Source organism: Girardinichthys multiradiatus, chromosome X, assembly GCF_021462225.1.
Source record: "Girardinichthys multiradiatus isolate DD_20200921_A chromosome X, DD_fGirMul_XY1, whole genome shotgun sequence".
NCBI lineage: Eukaryota > Metazoa > Chordata > Actinopteri > Cyprinodontiformes > Goodeidae > Girardinichthys > Girardinichthys multiradiatus.
The window spans coordinates 22516326-22536641 of record NC_061817.1 but is presented as its reverse complement, the minus strand read 5'-3'; the positions used below and the strand labels follow the sequence as shown (position 1 = coordinate 22536641).

General features: G+C 38.6%; 1 protein-coding gene across 1 annotated transcript in view; it reads left to right on the top strand.

Moving 5' to 3' along the window:
• The window catches only part of LOC124863574 (cAMP-dependent protein kinase type I-beta regulatory subunit-like), a 105682-nt gene that overhangs the window by 54592 nt on the left and 30774 nt on the right, over positions 1 to 20316 (top strand). The window contains exons 5-7 of the mRNA XM_047358009.1: positions 4087 to 4148; positions 13124 to 13170; positions 16311 to 16469. Of these exons, the coding sequence (XP_047213965.1) occupies positions 4087 to 4148; positions 13124 to 13170; positions 16311 to 16469 (268 nt within the window). The remainder of the gene's footprint in view (positions 1 to 4086; positions 4149 to 13123; positions 13171 to 16310; positions 16470 to 20316) is intronic.

The window sequence follows — 20316 nt, the reverse complement described above, 5'->3', positions numbered from 1 at the left end:
CACCTACACAACCAGCATGGCTGAAGGAACTGTGAGTTGGTTGTTCCATGTCAGTGACTTTGGCTAATTGAGCACACATTTAATCTCTGGACAACAAACTGCAGCTTTAGATCAGCCCTCATGAAGCTGTTTTCCAGTTTACCATCACAGGCTAAACAACTTTTTTTTTTACCTCCACTCATCAATGGAAATCTAATGTATGTTTGGATGCTCATATTTGTGAATAAACGTAAGCCTTAAATGTTATTCTGACTGATCACAGCAGCTGCCAAACAAAAATCTGCATGGTGTTAATGTGGTAAAGGTTGTGGAGAATGTGCAGAAAGCTCTAGATTTGGGATAAACTGCAATAAGTAGGGTCTTTTTAACATTCCTATCTTTCTGAAGTGTTGGGAAGAAGACCCTGCCGGAATTTAAAAAAACATATAAAACACAACAAGTTGTGTAAAAATGACCACATAAACAAAGGAAGAATTTATTTCTACTTTTGTTCTATATGTATATTAGATCGCTTTATTTTTTGTTTTCCTTTGGAACTTTTTGAAATCTGGACTTATCACCTTTTGCTTGGAATTCTTTAGGCTTGCAAAACAAAAACTATTGTCTGCCATCAGCAGAATCAGCACAATAAATTAGAATCAACAGTCGCAGTGAAAATTACTCCTTCAGGCCCTCATGGCATAAACACTCTGCCAGCCAAACCAGTGGCACATCGCTGCCAAGCTGAGGCCTGAAGAAGAGGGAAGTTCCCAATGCATGGTGAAGCCGTTGATTGTTATGCTTATTACAAAACCCCTTCCACCCAGACAGACTGATGACTCTGGATTGGCTGTTTTAGTCGACATTTGGGGGGCCATTTAGAAACCCAAAGAAAAGGCGGCACGCGGCAGAATTTAAAAGCCTTTTTAGTGTTAATGGAGTAATGGAAGCGGCGTGTGTTGATGTTGTAATGTAAAAGATAAGATGTTTGCTGCTGAACAAATAAACATCTGTGCTTTGAGAGAGATTAGAAGGGAGAGAGGAGGAGGTGAATGAGTGAGGGCGGCTGTCACTGCTATCCTGGAACAACAGCAAGCAATCCAGCCACAACAAGCAGGCCCGATTGGACTTCATTAATGACTGAAATGCCTTAAGTTAAATACTGTTTTATGATAGTTGCAGAACAATAATAAGCTGTTGTGGAAGGAGCAAATAAAATTTTCCAATCCCTCTTTCAGAGTGCATGTATAGATACACACACCCACATACCACCTAAGGTGGCAGTATTTTAGTCTGCCGTTATTATAAACTTCACAATTTGCAGTGCAGAATAGTGATTATATGCACATGTTAATAATTTTCTATGACTTAATCAATCAATCAATTTATCAATTAATGTGTGTGTCTGGGTTTCCATGCAGTCTGGATAAGTATGAGAAAGGGGAGTATGAAAAAGGGACTTATGTTTCATAGACCTTATTTTCCATCCATCCATCCATCCATAGGTTTATCCATCCATCCATCCATCCATCCATCCATCCATAGGTTTATCCATCCATCCTAGGAATCCTGTTAGCCATATATGTAAATGATATATGGAACTATCTTACAACCATGACAGAAATTTTGTACCCCTTCTTCGAATGGGGTTGAATTTCCTAGCCCCACCCCCACCATCACCATTCTTTGCTGGGTGTCTTTGCCTCCCTTTCTTTCTAGCCGTCTCTGTTGGAAGAGCGCATCCATTGTTGGTGGAGTTACTCTGCCTTTTCATAAGGTCACACGGGGGCAACAGGTAGCGGAAAGGACAAGATTAATCACTTCATCTAGGACACACAGGGTGGGGGTGGGGGTGGGGGGGTGTTGGAGATAGACAGAAGGGTGGGGAGTAAAATGTGGGGCAGAGATTAATCAAAGGGAAGACGGGGGAATTCACAGGGTATAGGAAGGGCAAAAAGCGACTGAAAATACAGAGATGGGTAGAGACAAGAGGAAGTAATTGCTATCATGAGTATCTTTGTTGTGTTCACCGATGCATTCACTGAATGGATGTAGAGAGGTGGGGAATGGAAAGAAAGGTGGTCAAGTGTAATTACCTAAATGCTAGTTTGGTTTTCTTTGATCCTCTTGCCGTTTTTTTGGTGACCCACTCTCGAGAATCCAGCTTGTTTTTTTTGTTGAAATGAATAGCCGGTCATACAAAGGGATACATCACGCTTGTCTGGCCAGTTATGTTCCTGCTTTTGTCCAAAACATTGTTGCTTCTTATGACTTTATTTTTAAACTCCTGACTGATATTGAAAATTGCTCATTTTGGGTCTCAGCAATAGGCATCCACTTTAAATAACTTTTTTATAATGACCTGGTGACTCTTAGGTATGGTACATTAACTGATCAGAAAGTTTCAAATGGGCCGGTTCAAGAAAGAAATCGTCTTTCCAGTAACCGTGATTCCAGTAACCAGCCCAGTTCTCGATTGTTTTTTTTTCAGAAAATTATTTTAATAAAGCATATTTTAATCTCTATCTGTGACATTAAGCTAACTGCTCCAAAGGGCCGTGCTGAAGCAGTCACATCAAGCACAGGTGGTTACACATGTGAGGAGAACTGATGGCAGTCCCGCAGATGTTGCTCTGACTAACCACCATCAAAGTGTTTGAGCTCTTGTGTCATATCATCGTGCCATTTAGGATGTATTCATCAGAAATGGACGTCTGCAAGTTTGTTGTTTTTTTTCGAACTGGGGTTTAATAGTGTGCTGACATGCAAAGCTACACCTAAGGGTTGCATGCATTTTATCACGTCATTACACGTTGTATTGTGGTTGTGCATCTTTTTATTTTGGGCTTGGACTCTTCAAAGAGTGAGCATGTTTTTTTGGGCAGGTGTGAGTGTTTCCTCAAGTGGTGTGTGAGTAAGTCAGTGGCCATCTGCAGTGCACGGGGCTTACCTGTGGGTGTATTTGGCTGAAATCCACTTTCTTAAGTCTGCTTTTTATTCTGTGGCACATGAATAAACACCAGCATGGTCCGTTTTCTTCCAAACCACTCACTAACATCCTTAGATCTCCCTGTAACATCTGTTGACGTATAGTTTTTTTTCTCGTCCCAATGTTTTATTTGTATCTTTTGTTTCTTTTCACTTGTGTGCTGCAGGTTAAGGAGCACATAGTTATCCCTCACCCACACATTTTTTTGTTGCAAACCTGTGTGTTTTCATAGGCTGTATGAACTGGCTTAACCATGCACATGCAATGGCACACACACACACACACACACACACACACACACACACACACACACACACACACACACACACACACACACACACATAGAGACATACCTGAGAGCGGGCTCAGAGGTGCCCAAAATGTACTGAGTAGTTTTTAGTCTTTGATATTTATTGTTTTTCCTGTATTTTGTTCTAGAAGACAAATGGTATGCAATTGATTAGATAGAAAAAATACACCCTGGAGGGGAGAGACACCCAGAGAGGAGGAGGATAAAAGTAATGTCTCTTGTCCCAACACATTCCAGAAGTGGAGCTCTATTCTTCTGAGGCCTCATGCATTTAAACTGCACGATTAGCAGCAGTCTAACAGGGGCTTGTATCTGCCGGGCTGAAGCAGAAACCAGTTGCTTGGGTTCAACTATCATTTTGTTTGTTTTCTCAGTGCCTCTGAAGGAATATGCTCCCAGAGATGCAAGCTTTGATCATAGGCTAAAACAGAACAGCCATAAATGAGCCCACATATGGTACCTGTATGGTACAGAGATCAAGACTAAATGGCTGAAACTGATAACATTCCCATATGACAACTGTAACAACATACTTCACAAATATTAATTCATGAAATGTAAAATCATATTTGAGTATGTTTTTTATAATGGCTTTACCTGGGCATAGTGTGTATTTCGTTGCATTCAGATAATGATGAAGAAATTATTCGTGTAGAATTGAGATACACGGACTGGTTGCCAGCAGTTTTGTGTTGCATTTTGAATTTATAATGCAATCTTGAAAAACACAGAAACTCAATGTAAAGAATATGTATGCATGTAATCCCCAATTGCTTTCCTTTTTTTCTCTTTGCTTCTTTTTCTGCAGCGACATATTTGATGCCATGTTTCCTGTCACCCACATTGCAGGAGAAACAGTCATCCAGCAAGGTTAGTACAAGATTTGTATATCTGTCTTGCAAACGTATACATAGCCCATATTTTGTCATGTTACAATCGCAGATTTCAATATGTTTCGTTGAGATTTTATGGAATGAAAGAAAACATAACAGACCATAATTTTGAAGGAAAATGATACATAGTTTTGGAACAGTTTTTAGAAAGCATGCAGTGATATTTAGCCTCTCAGAGATAAAAGGTTTTAACTCGAACCTCATAGGTAGCAAAGGTGTGTTTGGTTTTACACTGTTTCAAAAAAGGACCGGAAGAAAATTGAACAAGAATTACCTTATGTGTCACCAGGATGTCGCTGCAGTGCTTGCATCCTTTTTCTGCCAACTGGGAATAATATTGTCCCTATCAGTGCAGACAGTCACAAAGAAGCTATGACAAAATTTACATCACATAAGCTTTGCAGTCAACAGGCAACCAATTGACTTCAAGTGAAGAAATGCTGCGCAGAAAGGTCAGAGGTAAAGTTGTGAAGACGTTTACAGCAGCGTTAAGCCATAAAACAATATCTCAAACTTTCAACATCTTATTGATCTTAATGAATAATCTAGAAATAGATAGATTATGGCACAACTGCAAACCTACCAGACTTGGCCATCCACCTAAACCGACATGCCGGGCAAGGGGAGTATTAATCAAAGAAGCAATCAAGAGGGTACTGGTACCTCTGGAGGAGGTGCAGAGATGAACTGCTCACGTGGGATAATCTGTTACAAGCATATTAAAGCATATTTATGAGTTGTGCATTTAAATCTGCTTTTAAGGAGGCATGACAAGCATAAGCCCCTGTTAAAAGAAAGTCAGAAGAAGTTCCCTTTGCATTTCAGTGTAAGCCATGCAGGTGACATAGCAAACATGTAAAAGAAAGTGTTTTTGACAGATAACACCAAAATTTACTTGTAAACAAATTGAACAAAACTGGACTACATCAACAACACTGAAAGTGATGACTATGTGGCATAAGAATCTAGTCATATGCTCTTTTCCACTGGCTCTATTTACTCTTGCCCACTCAGACTGGTAATCCTCCAAAGTTTGCCTGAAGAAGTTACAATTTTGGGCTTTATGAACTTGTGAAGTTTTTGTCTCAACTCAGGTATGGCAGTAGCGAGGATAAAGACTTTAAAATGCAAAACTGCAGACTTTTGACCGCGGTGCAGTTAGTTTTAGGTTTACAGGTCCTTCTCAAAAAATTAGCATATTGTGATAAAGTTCATTATTTTCTATAATGTAATGATGAAAATTTAACATTCATATATTTTAGATTCATTGCACACTAACTAAAATATTTCAGGTCTTTTATTGTCTTAATATGGATGATTTTGGCATAGAGCTCATGAAAACCCAAAATTCCTATCTCACAAAATTAGCATATTTCATCCGATCAATAAAAGAAAAGTGTTTTTAATACAAAAAACGTCAACCTTCAAATAATCATGTACAGTTATGCACTCAATACTTGGTCGGGAATCCTTTGGCAGAAATGACTGCTTCAATGCGGCGTGGCATGGAGGCAATCAGCCTGTGGCACTGCTGAGGTCTTATGGAGGCCCAGGATGCTTCGATAGCGGCCTTTAGCTCATCCAGAGTGTTGGGTCTTGAGTCTCTCAACGTTCTCTTCACAATATCCCACAGATTCTCTATGGGGTTCAGGTCAGGAGAGTTGGCAGGCCAATTGAGCACAGTGATACCATGGTCAGTAAACCATTTATCAGTGGGTTTGGCACTGTGAGCAGGTGCCAAGTCGTGCTGAAAAATGAAATCTTCATCTCCATAAAGCTTTTCAGCAGATGGAAGCATGAAGTGCTCCAAAATCTCCTGATAGCTAGCTGCATTGACCCTGCCCTTGATAAAACACAGTGGACCAACACCAGCAGCTGACACGGCACCCCAGACCATCACTGACTGTGGATACTTGACACTGGACTTCTGGCATTTTGGCATTTCCTTCTCCCCAGTCTTCCTCCAGACTCTGGCACCTTGATTTCCGAATGACATGCAGAATTTGCTTTCATCCAAAAAAAGTACTTTGGACCACTGAGCAACAGTCCAGTGCTGCTTCTCTGTTGCCCAGGACTGGGGAATGCGGCACCTGTAGCCCATTTCCTGCACACGCCTGTGCATGGTGGCTCTGGATGTTTCTACTCCAGACTCAGTCCACTGCTTCCGCAGGTCCCCCAAGGTCTGGAATCGGCCATTCTCCACAATCTTCCTCAGGGTCCGGTCACCTCTTCTCGTTGTGCAGCGTTTTCTGCCACACTTTTTCCTTCCCACAGACTTCCCACTGAGGTGCCTTGATACAGCACTCTGGGAACAGCCTATTCGTTCAGAAATTTCTTTCTGTGTCTTACCCTCTTGCTTGAGGGTGTCAATAGTGGCCTTCTGGACAGCAGTCAGGTCGGCAGTCTTACCCATGATTGGGGTTTTGAGTGATGAACCAGGCTGGGAGTTTTAAAGGCCTCAGGAATCTTTTGCAGGTGTTTAGAGTTAACTCGTTGATTCAAATGATTAGGTTCATAGCTCATTTAGAGACCCTTTTAATGATATGCTAATTTTGTGAGATAGGAATTTTGGGTTTTCATGAGCTGTATGACAAAATCATCCGTATTAAGACAATAAAAGACCTGAAATATTTCAGTTAGTGTGCAATGAATCTAAAATATATGATGGTTACATTTTCATCATGACATTATGGAAAATAATGAACTTTATCACAATATGCTAATTTTTTGAGAAGGACCTGTAATATTGGATATTTGGGCTGTGCGGATTCAGCGGGGTCTTCCTCCCGTTTGACCCGATGCAGGCTCTGCCTTCTCCTTCCTCCTGCAGACAGTGGTTCGCTTAAGGACTGTGAATACATTTCTAAATCAAACACGCTGTTTCATAGTGGTATTGTTTTGTGTATTTTGGGAAAAAGTAAACCGCCTGTGTGTAATTCAGAAAGCTGACATGGTGTCCTTTTTCTTTTCTTTCAGCCTTCAGGCATGGTTTATGATTTGTAAAAAGTTAAATCATGTTTCTCTCTAGAGTTTTATTAACCTTCCCCTGCACTACCTTGGCAAAAAAAGTTTCTTTTCTCCTGGCCCCATGGCCAATCAGTAAACAGCAGTCTGTTCACGTCACATGTAACCCCTACTCAGCTCTGATAGTATCTGCTCTTGAGCATGTAGGTAATACATATATAATGCCAGTAGAAAAGCAGCATTAGTTAATGGGAAGATGGATAGAGCTAAATACAGGACAATTGTAAAGAAAGTTGTGTTGATGAGGCTGACGAAGACTTGAGACAAGAGTTGTGGTTGACCTTCCAGCAAGACAATGAGCCTAAACATACAACCAGGACTATACTGAAATGGGTCCAATCAAAGGATATTTGTAAGTGTAAAATTTGCCTAAACCTTAATCCAGAATTTGTGGCAAGACTTAACAATTGCTATTTACAGATACTCTCCATCAAACTGGAGCTTTTCTACAAAGCTGGATACAAATGCATACCACTCTTTTCTGAGGCTTAATAAAAACAAATTTTGATAATTTTGTACTTTTTCTTTCTATTTCACAATTTATGCTTCTTTGTGTTATTTTGTGTCCCATAAAATATAAATAAGACGCAATGAAGTTGATTTGATTTATGTATCACCTTTCACAGATAAAAATCACAGTGTTTCACAAAGGAAGCATAAAAACATGATTTCTGCTTGTAACATGAGAATATGTGAAAACGTTTAAGGGATGTGAAAACATTTGCTAGGTGCTGTTTTGTTGTAGCAATCCACTATTACAATACAAGTATTGCCCTAAATCCTGAATACAGAGTTGTAGTAGCCAACAATAGGACCAAATGTTTTGCCAAATCAGAACAATATCAGCTGGATCCACAGATCAACTGAACAATTTTCTGAAACTATTTTGCTGCCTGCTGGTTAATAAGTAACCTTGTCTTTTCACAGACTTGAACAACTAAACTAGTTAAACAGAAAGGAAGCAATTAAAACACCACTTTTACTGATTATCCATAATAGATTTATCTCAAAGAATACATCTACACCGTCACCATTGGGCATGTTTATTTTATCCTACCACTCCCTTTTCCTCTCATTGCCCTACTCACACATTCCACTCAACTTGCACCACTTGTTAGGTCCCTCTCCTCTGCTTTACAATCACACCTCTACCCTAGTCATCCCTGGATTTGGAAGAAAAGCAGACCAGGAATACCAGACTGCATTTTTTCCCTGTATTTCTTCCTTTATTTTCCTTTTTGAAACTCCTATCAAACACAGACATTTAATCCTATATTTTTGAAACACTAAAAAACACACATTCTGAAAATCCCCCACTTTAGATAATGTCATGTTAACACCTGCACAAAATCACATGCTACAGCCGTGGAGCACTCAGAAAAATGTTCACAAACAGACACTAGGTGAAGGATAACTTTTGGTGCCTCCCACCTACTCTTAAAACAGCTTTCAGCCCTATATCAGCCCTAATTTGGTGATAATAAGTCTAGCTTACTATGCCGGGCCCCCAGACCCAGACAGCCCATTCTTATTTAAACTACAGAGTGTGGTTTATAAAGTACTGATGTCATAGCTAGTGTTTGGACTTCTGTTGAGCTTGAAAAAACCAATTCCTACGACTAGCTACTTACACACTATAAAGACCTAAAAAGGGGGTAACACTTTATGGACTGAGCAGTAGTTATCATGCAATTTAAACTAGTTTTTCACTTTTGTCTACCTTTAGTTTTATCAGCTGAATCCTAAAGGTATATCATTGTGAACGTTTTTTTCTGAAAATAAAAACAAGAAAGTTTAAAATGGGAGCTTCTAAAAAATCTCTAACACAGTGACACGTAAAGGTTGTGGCTCAGCTAGCTACAGCTACCCCCTTTTGGTGCCTGATAGGTATGGCAACAGAAACTTGCACTGTTTCTTACTTTTCAGTATATGTTGGAATAGATAAAAACACATTTTATGGGGGACCTAAACGTATGATGCGCACCTGTTTTTTTAATTCCATTTGTACCGCAATGAATGGTGCAAAATTTCCTGCATCAGCACATATTTAGTTTTTTTTATGATATTAGGAAAAGTATCACGATGACGATATAACTTCTGATAAATAAATAAAACAAAGAAGTATTAATGTCTTTCTGATTTGAGTTCATATTAAACATAGACCCCAGACAATCATTTATATGTCCTGTTAATGGTAAATGGCATTAAAAAGGTTGCTTCTTGCTGACGTCTGCTGTTTTGGAATAGTTGTAGTATCTTAATGACTTGACTACTTTAAACCCTCTTTACCTTTTAGATTTTTTAATGCTGGATTAAAAAATTTTACCAAATACAGTAGTTGTTCTTAATGCTTGTTACTTAAATAATTAACATTTATTGCATTCCAGGCAGTTCTTTGCAATGTGTATATTGTGTACAGTGATATTGCGAAAATGATAAATGTGCAATATATTGCGCAGCTCTACTCGATAATCTCCTGACCATCTTGGGCTGATAGTTCAGTGATCTAAACACAGTTTAAGAATGCCCTCAAGTCAAATAATTATAAGCTGAATTAATCAGAAGAGAGGTGAGGCTACCCTGCCACTGGAGCCACTTCAAGCATTCGGCATGCCGAAGTGAGGGAATGCAGTATATTGTATACCAGAGGTCACGGATTAGCAGACCAGGGTCCGGACCCACATGCCGTCCAATCCGGACCCAACCTGATTTTAAACATTTATATATTACTGCATGTTGTCCAACAGTGTTTAACTTCACTTGCGCCGCATCTTGTGTTATTATGGTATAGCCCTGCGGAGCGTCTGGCCTCGGCCTGCACGTTATGCAAGTCGGGCAATGAGCTGCTTCAGTCAGGGCTGCTGCTGCTACCCTAACAGCAAACATTTTCTCATTTACTATGTAGATATAAACATTTTATTCCTGCCAGCTGTCACGTCTGACTTTTGAACAGATGCGACAAACAGCTATGTAGGTCAGCGACTTTCTGGTCCGCACTCCAAGCCAGCTGGTGTCAGTAATGCACCACATCGTTGTATGCCAACCGCCAGAAAACGACAAAGAAGAACCGATGCAGGTCCTTCATCACGGGTTGCTAAGTTACTGGCAGCTCACGCTTGCTGATAGTACAATTACTTGGTGCACAGATGAGTGAGTAAAAGAAGATGGCTTCATCAAAAATACCTAAAGTGGACGATGAAAATAACACATTTAAAGATGAATGGACAGAAGCATACAGTCTGTTACCCGTGTTCACTGTGAGTACATTGGATTTTGGGAAAACACACAAAGCCTTTCATTGACTGGGAAATGATCAAAGAGTGCATAAAAACTGTGGCAGAAACACTTAAAGATGGAACAGAAGGACAACAACTTCAGGAAAAGGTTAAGCAAATTTCCATGCCTGTCACAAGCACAACAAGGAGAGCAGAATTATACCAAGTTGCACAGACCCAGCTCGACTGTGCCATTCAAAGTGTGTTTAATATTGGTACTTAAATTGGATTGCTCTTTTCTGTTCAGCTTATGATTTCATGGGCATTTGAATAACTTATCAGTAGTTTAAAAAAAAATAGTGTTTTAGTGTAAATAAAGATATAAGAAAATATATTTGTCTCTTGATTTAAAATGTTCGGATTTAAAGTGTTTGGATGAGGGACGAGGTGGACCTTCTGCTATTTTAATTGGGGACCCCTGTGGTATACTATACAGAGCACCTGCATACTGAAGCATGAGATTAACTGTTTTTAGTGGGTCACTGCTGCGACATACTTGCGTAAATTTCGTAGAAATGAGCAAACATACGTACTATGTATTTTGCCTTTCTAATGCTAATTTAAAGGACGTTTTTGGCCTGCCTAAAACATCCATAGCAGCCACATCATGTATGCTACAGTATCAAATGTGTCACAACATGACGACTGAGCGTTATTTACATAAATCAGCATTTCCTCCATCGACATTTAAGACACATATACAACAGTGCTACCAGGATTAAAAAATAAAACTGCTGGAATATATTATCTTGTATGTTTTTTAGTAGATTGAGATGAAAAAAGTTGTAAGTGTGGCATGTCAATTAATATCCACCATAATAATGCTTTATCCAACAATGAGCTCTACGTTGCTTGTACCATTGCATGGCTTGAGCAAGTGATTCAATAGCTACTAGGCCTGAAACAATTAACTGTATTAATCGTGACTAAACAATTATTAAAATATTCTTCAACCTTTTTTAGTAATCAAAAAGTTATTAACTGGAATATACAGACTGTAAAAGATGCCAAAGAACAACCCACTCAGAGCAGTAATTAGGTCAAAACTGTACAAAAAATGTTTACATTTTACATTTAAGATTAAACACCTTCTTTGTCTATAAATATGCTTTATCCAGAACTCCTCAAGTGGCATAGTTTTAGCTTCACCTGGTTCAAATTATGTAAAAGATCTCCTATTAAGCACCTTTTGCCATCGAAAAAATAGTCAACAGTTTAAGTGATTAGCGAAATAAACGTTAGTTGCAGCCCTAATACCTACAGATACAACACCATTGATACATATTGCTGCTACTACTTAAATTATTTTATCAAAATGTCTTATGCTAACCCCTTATGATAGGTACTTTGCTTATAAAACATACTGGATATCACAGATGTAACCCATGGTGCCTGTTGCAGCAAAGCTATTGGTATAAATGAAACTGACCTTCTGTTGAAACAAGACCACATGAGGTATGTTAGCCTGTGAGAGTGCATATGTCGGTGTGTGTTCGTGTGTGCAGATTCTGGTTAAATATTTGCCTGCACTCTCAAGCAAAAGACGCAAAACAAAGCCCTGGCCACCAAAGTGATAAAAGACAGGAAGAGTACAAGAAAAGACAGACACAGTTAGAGGAAACTGAAGGAGGGATAGATGAGATGAAAGAGAGAGAAAGAAGAAAAATTATGGCAGGGCCAGGTTGCAGCAGGTTTGTCAGAATATGTGTGTGTGCACGGCTCTTTAGGGTCTTTTCAGGGGTAGGCTTTCAGACAGACAACGAACATTTCATGTGACAAATAGGGCAGTATGATTAACGAGCCCTCCAATCCTCTCAGTATTAATTAGCCGTGTGAACTTTTGTGAACTTTACTCACATGGTGTCCCCCACCTTTTAGGTCTTCAGGTGAACTTGGACCAAAAAATAATCACAAAGTCAGAACCTTGTACCAAAAGGATGCACTGTTATACATATTTGTCATTTAGACTCATTAAGCCCACGTTTGCCTTGAAATGCAGTTATGTTTTAGTGTTTTTGTTTGTTTAACACACAGCTTTTCTATGACAGTGACACAAGTAGACCACATTTTATGGACTGAACTTTGCTTGTTTTCAATTTTATAAAGACCGTGATGAATAAAGCAACCACCTGTAGATAGCCACTGTTGCACTGTGTTAAAGCTTTGCATGTTCAGGCACTTATGTTTCAGAGTTTCCGCTGTTAAACCAAAGTAATGACTAATCACTGCTGTTACTGCAACTTTCTACTGGCATGAGATCTTTTGCACAAAGTTATTGGCATGCCCTGTGAAATATGTTATCTCAAGAAGGCAGTAGCACTTTTAACGCTACCCAGAAGCTCAAAGCCATTTAATTTATAAGAACTCAAAGAAATGGCACTGTTCTTTAATTTATTTTGTTTCTTTTTAGGAGAAAAAGACAAATCAGACTTTCAGTTTTGCATTATTAACTTTTTAAGAGTAACGTTTTTTGAATTTTGCTGCATGTAATTATTTCTTACTCCTATCTAATATAATTCGTGATTTATTTGTCCAGAACCTTTGCTAGCAGAGGGTTCATTTAATATGAAATAATTAAGTAACTAAGATTGCATGTGTGTTAGTTGCTTTCTTTGTTCGTATAAGCTCATGATTTCTTCTCTCTCCTCTTCAGGTGATGAAGGAGACAACTTCTACGTGATTGATCAAGGTGAAGTGGACGTAAGTGTCAGGCACACTCAAACACAAGCACACACCCTCTAGCAAAATGTTGCTGCCTTCTGTCTGAACAACATGAACATGTGGCTGACAGTGAACGGTAAAAATATAACAAGCTAACCAACCATGTCTTTCAATGTCTTAGTTTAAGCTAAATTTGGACAAGATGTATGGGTTAAGAAAAGTTCAATTTAACATATTTCTATAGAGAAACATCAGTTGAAATTTCTTAGTTGATTTCTAGTGTCCAGTTTTTGTAAAGCTCTTGAGTTTCCAATACTGGCTCTAGTCGGCTGCTTTTTTTCTACAACTGTAATATTAATAAAATAAACAGACATAAAAACAGCAATCAAAATATTTTTCTAGCCTTCCTGCCGTGTGTGTGAGACAGAGCAGACAAACAAGAATCTAATAAAGTCACCCATTGTAGGAAACACAGTTTCATTTTAAATACCTTTTTGTATTTCTTTGTATTTCTGTACTTCCTCATTCTTAAACCACTTACTGATACTGATAACAGCTCAATTTGGCCCTACTTCCTTTTGCAACAGCGTCCACTGGATGGACGTCTGAATGGATACATTTTTTATCATATATTATTTTTAAAGATTAAACAAAAATTACACTTGAAGGTATTCCAGTTTGACGTTTACCTATGTTAACTTTCATTCATCTGTTTTCAAAGATAGTTTACAAAAGAAGATTGTGACCCCGTTTAAAATCCTTGCTTCTCCAGTCATGTCAAGACACAACTGCACCATTACTAATGGGCTTGTTTGCTGAACTGCTCTTATATTTTGTCCTCTTCAAAGTCTGGTTCTGGTCTGATGACAATCTGAACATGGCGCTTCAGAGGTGAGCGCCCCATGAAGGCTCCCAAATTGAGAAGAACTATTGTCTTTGCGAGCCTGACACCAAGCGATAGAGTTAAGTGGAGAGATAAAACAGGAGCCGATGGAAAGTTAAACAGGAAGTGACCTTATCAACTTACAGCAGCGAGAAAAAAAAACTGGGTAAAAGGAGAGAGGCAGGTTGGTGAGCTTTTTTAAGGTTTCCAACATCAGTAATCCATCCTAAATTGAAAGTAGGAAGCAAAGCTCTGATATGGTGCCTTGATAGAAGGACTCCAGCTTAAATAGCTGATAGTCTCGCTGCTTTGACTGGCATTGTTTTAGATGTGTCTTGTTGATGTGATTAGATAAGTAACCTGAATTATACAGAGATTCGTGTGAAAGAGAAGTGAGCCACAATTTTCCACAAAACATCATTCAGTTTTGTGGAAAATTTTCAGCTTAAGTGTTAGATAAAGATTTACATAAAAATCTTGTTATTAGTTCCTGGTGTTGCCAATTGCTTCAGCTTTGCTATGATACCTCCAGGAGTTGACCGTGGAATACTGCAAAGGTTTCGTCCTATCACTGTAGGAAATACTAGTTATTTATATAGATTTGTTTTTGTTTTTTTGCATTTTATTTGACCATATCCAAAGCTTGAATGTTTATACTTCCACTTGCTCCTAAGGTTTTCCATAAAGTTGTTTCAGCTCAACAGCTGCACCGTCACGCAGCTGCAGCTTTGCTCTGCCTTGATTGCTCCTCCTTCGATGTGCCACACCAGATGTGTACTGCTCACTAGTGAATCTGCTCCCACAGTCTTTTCTGTCTGCACCAGAGCTGTGGGAAGACTATCCTCAAACTCCCATCCCTCCCTTGCCAAACCTCGCCCTCTTTTACATCCATTTCACCTCATATCCCTCTCATCCATCCCTTACAGACAGCGGCTGCCTCCCAGCCACAGCCCTGGCATTAAACTACGTCAAGGACAGTGCAGAGATTATGGGAGTGTGGAGATGTCTCTCATTAGACAGGGGTGTAAATTTGCCAGCATCTCATAAACTGCCTGAAAGTTGCTACTAATGTAATCCCCTCTATGTCTGCACACAAATCTGTTTACTTTAAGACATTGGCTTTTGTCTATAGGAAGAACATTGTCAAGCACTAGGTTTAGTACATTTAACATACTTTTGTTTTGCAGAAGAAAGTTCTGTTTTGTTCTTGATTTAGTTCAGGATGTTGGAAAGCTGTGAAGCCAACTAACAATAAGCATGAATTCATGCTTTATTCTTGTTTGCTTTTGATTTATTTTGTTTGATATTGTTTCTTATCTGCTATTAGCCACTGAAGTTTCTGCTCATATTTAGTGAAATATTTAGGTTTATAAAATTCTAGGACATTTGCAAAACATTCTTTATTTCAATCTTTCTTCCTAGAGCTGCACGTACTGTTACCAAAAGTTAAAGTTTACCCTTTTTCTGTTTTATGAACTTAAAGGGACTATTTAGGGGAGCTGAATGAAACCTATAATAAGTGTGCAAGTACAAGCATAAAGTCAAAATAATTACTACCTGAGTACAGGATTGGAAACTGTTGTAAAAATACCCCCACTGGTCCGCTCTGATGTAACGCTTTTGCAACGTTCTGATAATTGTTTTCTGAGGCTTGACGTAACCACAGTCAGCGCTGTGCATCCCTTTGAACCTAATCCAGCCTATAGTGACGGATGGGTCCCTTGTGGTTCCCCTCAGAGTCTGAATAATGACTTCCAACAATTCTGGCAGCTCACAGCAGCAAACAGAGGAATAAACCCACCTTCTGTTTCCCTCCCTCCTTTCTCTCTGTGTTATTAAGTCAACAAGATAGTGGATAGCGTGTTGACAGTTGAAACCATAACGACCCCAGAGACGGCATCTATGAGCCTCACTGAGGTTGTATTGTCTGTAGAGCTCTACCGGCTGGTCTAAAAGCAGCATGTGTGTGGATGTAAGCAATTATCGGGATGGGTGTGTATGCATTTCATTTGAGGATAGACCTGAAAAGGTTTGCACATCTATCTAACTACCATGACTTCCAGAACACAAGAAAGACATAAAAGACACAGGATAAGGAGAAATGAAGAAATATAAGGTATGATGGATGACCTTTTAGATAATTTCATTTGATGGCTTAGAGTAGAAGAAAAAATAAAAAAGTCAATAGCTTTGTGAGGACTGCAATAGTCCGAGTGCAACTGCCAGTTGTTGGCATTCTTTGAAACAGATAATCTTATTTACTGTCCATCCCTCTTTTCTGTTTTTATCTCTGCAGGTGTATGTGAATGGTGAGCTGGTGACCAATATTGGAGAGGGGGGAAGTTTTGGCGAGCTGGCACTGATCTATGGGACTCCAAGAGCTGCCACCGTCAAGGCCAAGACTGATCTTAAACTGTGGGGCATCGACAGAGACAGCTACCGCCGCATCCTCATGGTATGTATGCCAACAAACTGAAATAAGTATACTCTGTGATATCAGGAAGTACCAACTCTGGTAACACACTGAATGCCAACAATTCCGCAGCTACCAGATCTCTAGCATTAAGAACAACTTCATTATACAGCTAGCACTTTTTGGTTTTGTGTATTAAAAAATAAAATACAATACATTAAAAATCATTCTATTTAATTAAATATAAAATTCTTATTGAATTGGAAACAGAGTATTTCACATTTTGTCACATTAGAACTACAAACGTCAACAAACCTTTTAAGAATGTATGCAGCAGGGCAACACAAATTAGTTCATAAGGAAGGGAAATTATACTGAAAGTGGGTCGTATGTGTGTTCTGACCTCTTTACTCTGATACTCCTTAATAAAATCCATAACACATTAATTGGAGTCCCTCCGTGTATAAATTCATCTCAGAATAAATACACAGCACCAGAAAACATCATCCCTATGGTTAAACATGGTGATGGCAGTATAATGTCTTGGGACGTTTTTCTTCAACAGGAACAGAGTGGATGGGAAGATGGATGAAGCTAAATACAAGAGAAAACCTGTCAGACGCTGCAAGACTTTAGACTAATGGAATTCAGTCCCTATTTTGCAGCTTCTAGGAGGGTCTCTTTTAGGATTTTCATGTATTCAGCTCCATCCATCTTCACATCAGGTCCGACCAGCTTTTCTGCCTCTGCTGAAGAGAAGCATCCCCACATCATATTGCAGCGACCGTCATGCTTTGCTACTGGGAGGGTGTGTTCACGGTGATGTGGAATGTCGTTACTTATTATGAGATCAAATTACACACAGGTGGCCTATACTGGATTTTACTAAAGGCTTTCTTACTGCTAGAGTGGGATGCTTTTTTATTTGTAAATAATTTTGAAAACCATGTATTATTTTTCTCCTACTTTGTATTGTGCATTATGCATACATTGTGTTGCTCTGCAACATAAAATCCAAATAAAATGTGCTTAAGTTTCTAGTTGTAATGTGACAAAATGTGGAAAAGTTCAAGGGATATGAAACACTTCCACACAGCCATGTTGCTGTGAAACAAGGTCTATTAAAACATTATTGAACTTTTATTCTTTTTAGTCTAATATAGGCTACAATTTAAAATTCTAATAAATAAATAGATATTAAACATTTAGAACACAGAATACTATAAAACAAATATCAGAATAATATTCACACTGTGATTGAATTTTGAAGTAAGTATGATATATGTGAGCACATATCTCATTTATTCTGTGTTTGGTCCTCAACACTCATCTTTCATGCTCTTTTGCATCCAATATTTCCTCCCACTTAGCTCCTTAAAACTCCTTAAACACTTACAGCACTCGCTTTCATTTACAGGTGCATGCACACACAGGAGCCTATACTCCCATTTTAATATCTCCCTAGATCTCCCCTTAGATGAGAAAAGGGAAAAAAGTAAAAGAGGAGAGTGAGTGTGTGGGCTGAATAGGAGAGAAAGGGTCAATTCTAATGCCTGTACATGCACTTCTCACTCCAGGAGCTTATCTGGTAGGAATGTCTAAATGTTTAAAGTGGAAACATTAGGTGCTCTGCCCTGGCTGTCACACTCACAGACATATTTTTTGTTCCATTTGAATGACTAATTATTGCACATGTCTGAGTATATCTCTGTCAGAACCCTTGTCCAGCTAAACACTACCTCAGACGTTCCTAACACTTTATTTCAAATAAATTAGTCAGACACCAATTAACCTCCCTAATTCCTGTGTTTTTACTAAACTTTGCCATTGGCAGCAGTGAAATTTCAGTTTTCAGAGCTTGTGGATGTGGAAGAAGGGTTTTTTTTTTTGAGAAGGGGAATTTAAGCTCATTGTAAAGTTGGCAGAAATCTGCCTAGCACTCATGTCACCTCTTAAGCGCATAGTTAAAGTGACGGCCCAATCCGCCCTGGTAACCTTTCTTTGAGAGCATTCTCGCTCTCTGCAGCTCTCATTCCTTCGTTCTTTCCAGCAGCAACAAGTAGAGGGGGTGGCGGGGTTGAAAATAGAATTCAATTACATGAACCTGTAGTTAATTATTGCTGTCAATGATTTGTAAAGCTGTTTTTATAAAGTGTGGTATTCTGGCAGTGTCTTTGGCCGACACAATGAGCATTCTCTCTTTGTGTAAGAATATGTGTGTTTCCCAGTAAAAACTTACGCTGAGTCTCTGGATCCGCAGCTAGTTAGCGCTGAGGTTGAAAGGTGCATTGGCACTGTTGTTTGTTTGATTTTTTCACATCTGTTCCACTGTCCTCTTTGTCTTCATAATCTTCAAATTTTAAGATAAAGTGAGATTTAACACTTAAAATGTCACTTATCCATTTGATTTCAAGCCAAACAAATAGAATGTAGAATTGTACAAACTTTTGCTTACATGATTTTTTCTATGTGCTGAAGTGTTCTAAGACTAAGCACTAAGCTGTTATTTAGTAAGACAAGTTAAGCTAATTTGAGTGCTAGGATAGGGTCCAGCCTAAAAACGATAAGAAGGGTACTGAAAATGGATTGATGGATGTTGGATAATATTCAAGTTAGGACACAACGTGGACAAAAACACAATCTTTTCATTAAGGCACAGTGAGAACACAAGGGACCCGAATGGTCTGATGATATCAATTGCTTTAATCTGATCCCTGCTATGACATTTCTACGAATAAAAACAGCATTTTTGACTTAAGATATCAATTTTACAGCATTCTTAAAATAAGCTAAAATAAAAGGAAATCTCATTCTTATTCCCAGATCCCAGTCATACATGTACACCACATATGCAACAGGACTTGATGTTTCACAAAATGTGTTTTAGACCCACACAAGACCAATTTTGAGATACGCTAACATCCATGACAAATTAGAAACAGTGGAACTACCCCTTAACCACCCTTAATAATGTTTAAATAAATTTTTGAATATTTCCTAACTGTCGTTTGTTAATGTGCTCTAACAAAATAACAAAACCCATACCGCCCTTTGTCTATGAGTGTGTGGAAACAGGTGAACGTTGCTAAAGTGAATTTTAGTTGGCAACAAAACAGGAAAAGTGCACATAAACATGGTTGCATTAACATAACTGAGCCCCAATTGATTCACAACCTGGCAAAGATCAGAAGTGTTCAGAATTAGTTATGTTCATTTGCAAAATAACATCAGACTTTCTTGATTATGTAATGTGTGAAAAAAATCAGTGTATCACACAGAACTGGCTTCAACAAACGGTTGTATGTTTTACCTGATTACAGGATTTTGTTTACAAACAAAAAAGCTTATGCTAACAAACTGATCTGTTTTCTATTATTATGGTATTCCCTGCGGAGGGGACCACTGTCTCGGATTCGAACAGCAAACAGATGAGTACCCTGAATGAAACAACATAAGCAAACTGAAGTAAATAAAAATCAAATCACAGCTACAACAAAGTGTCTGACAGATGAAACACTGCAGTGCATATTTAAAACATGCTTCAAAATGAAATGCTGAAATGATGAAGGTCTTAATTGATAGAAATATGATTACAAGTGTTGTTCACTACAGAACAAAGGACATACAGTGTAGTAACTTCCATCCAAAAATTGGTTCAGCATGGACATATTTTAGAGATATTTGATGTTGGTCAGTGCTTTATTTAGCCAACAAAAATATCTTGAAAATTGAAAGTCAGACTTGGTGAGCCCTTTCACCAACCTCAGCCATCTTTCAACCATATGTGTAGATTTATGGATGTCTTTATGTGGAAATCTTTTCACTATTCACTTTTCAACCACGTTGTCATATTGTTTAGACATACAGGTCCTTCTCAAAATATTAGCAT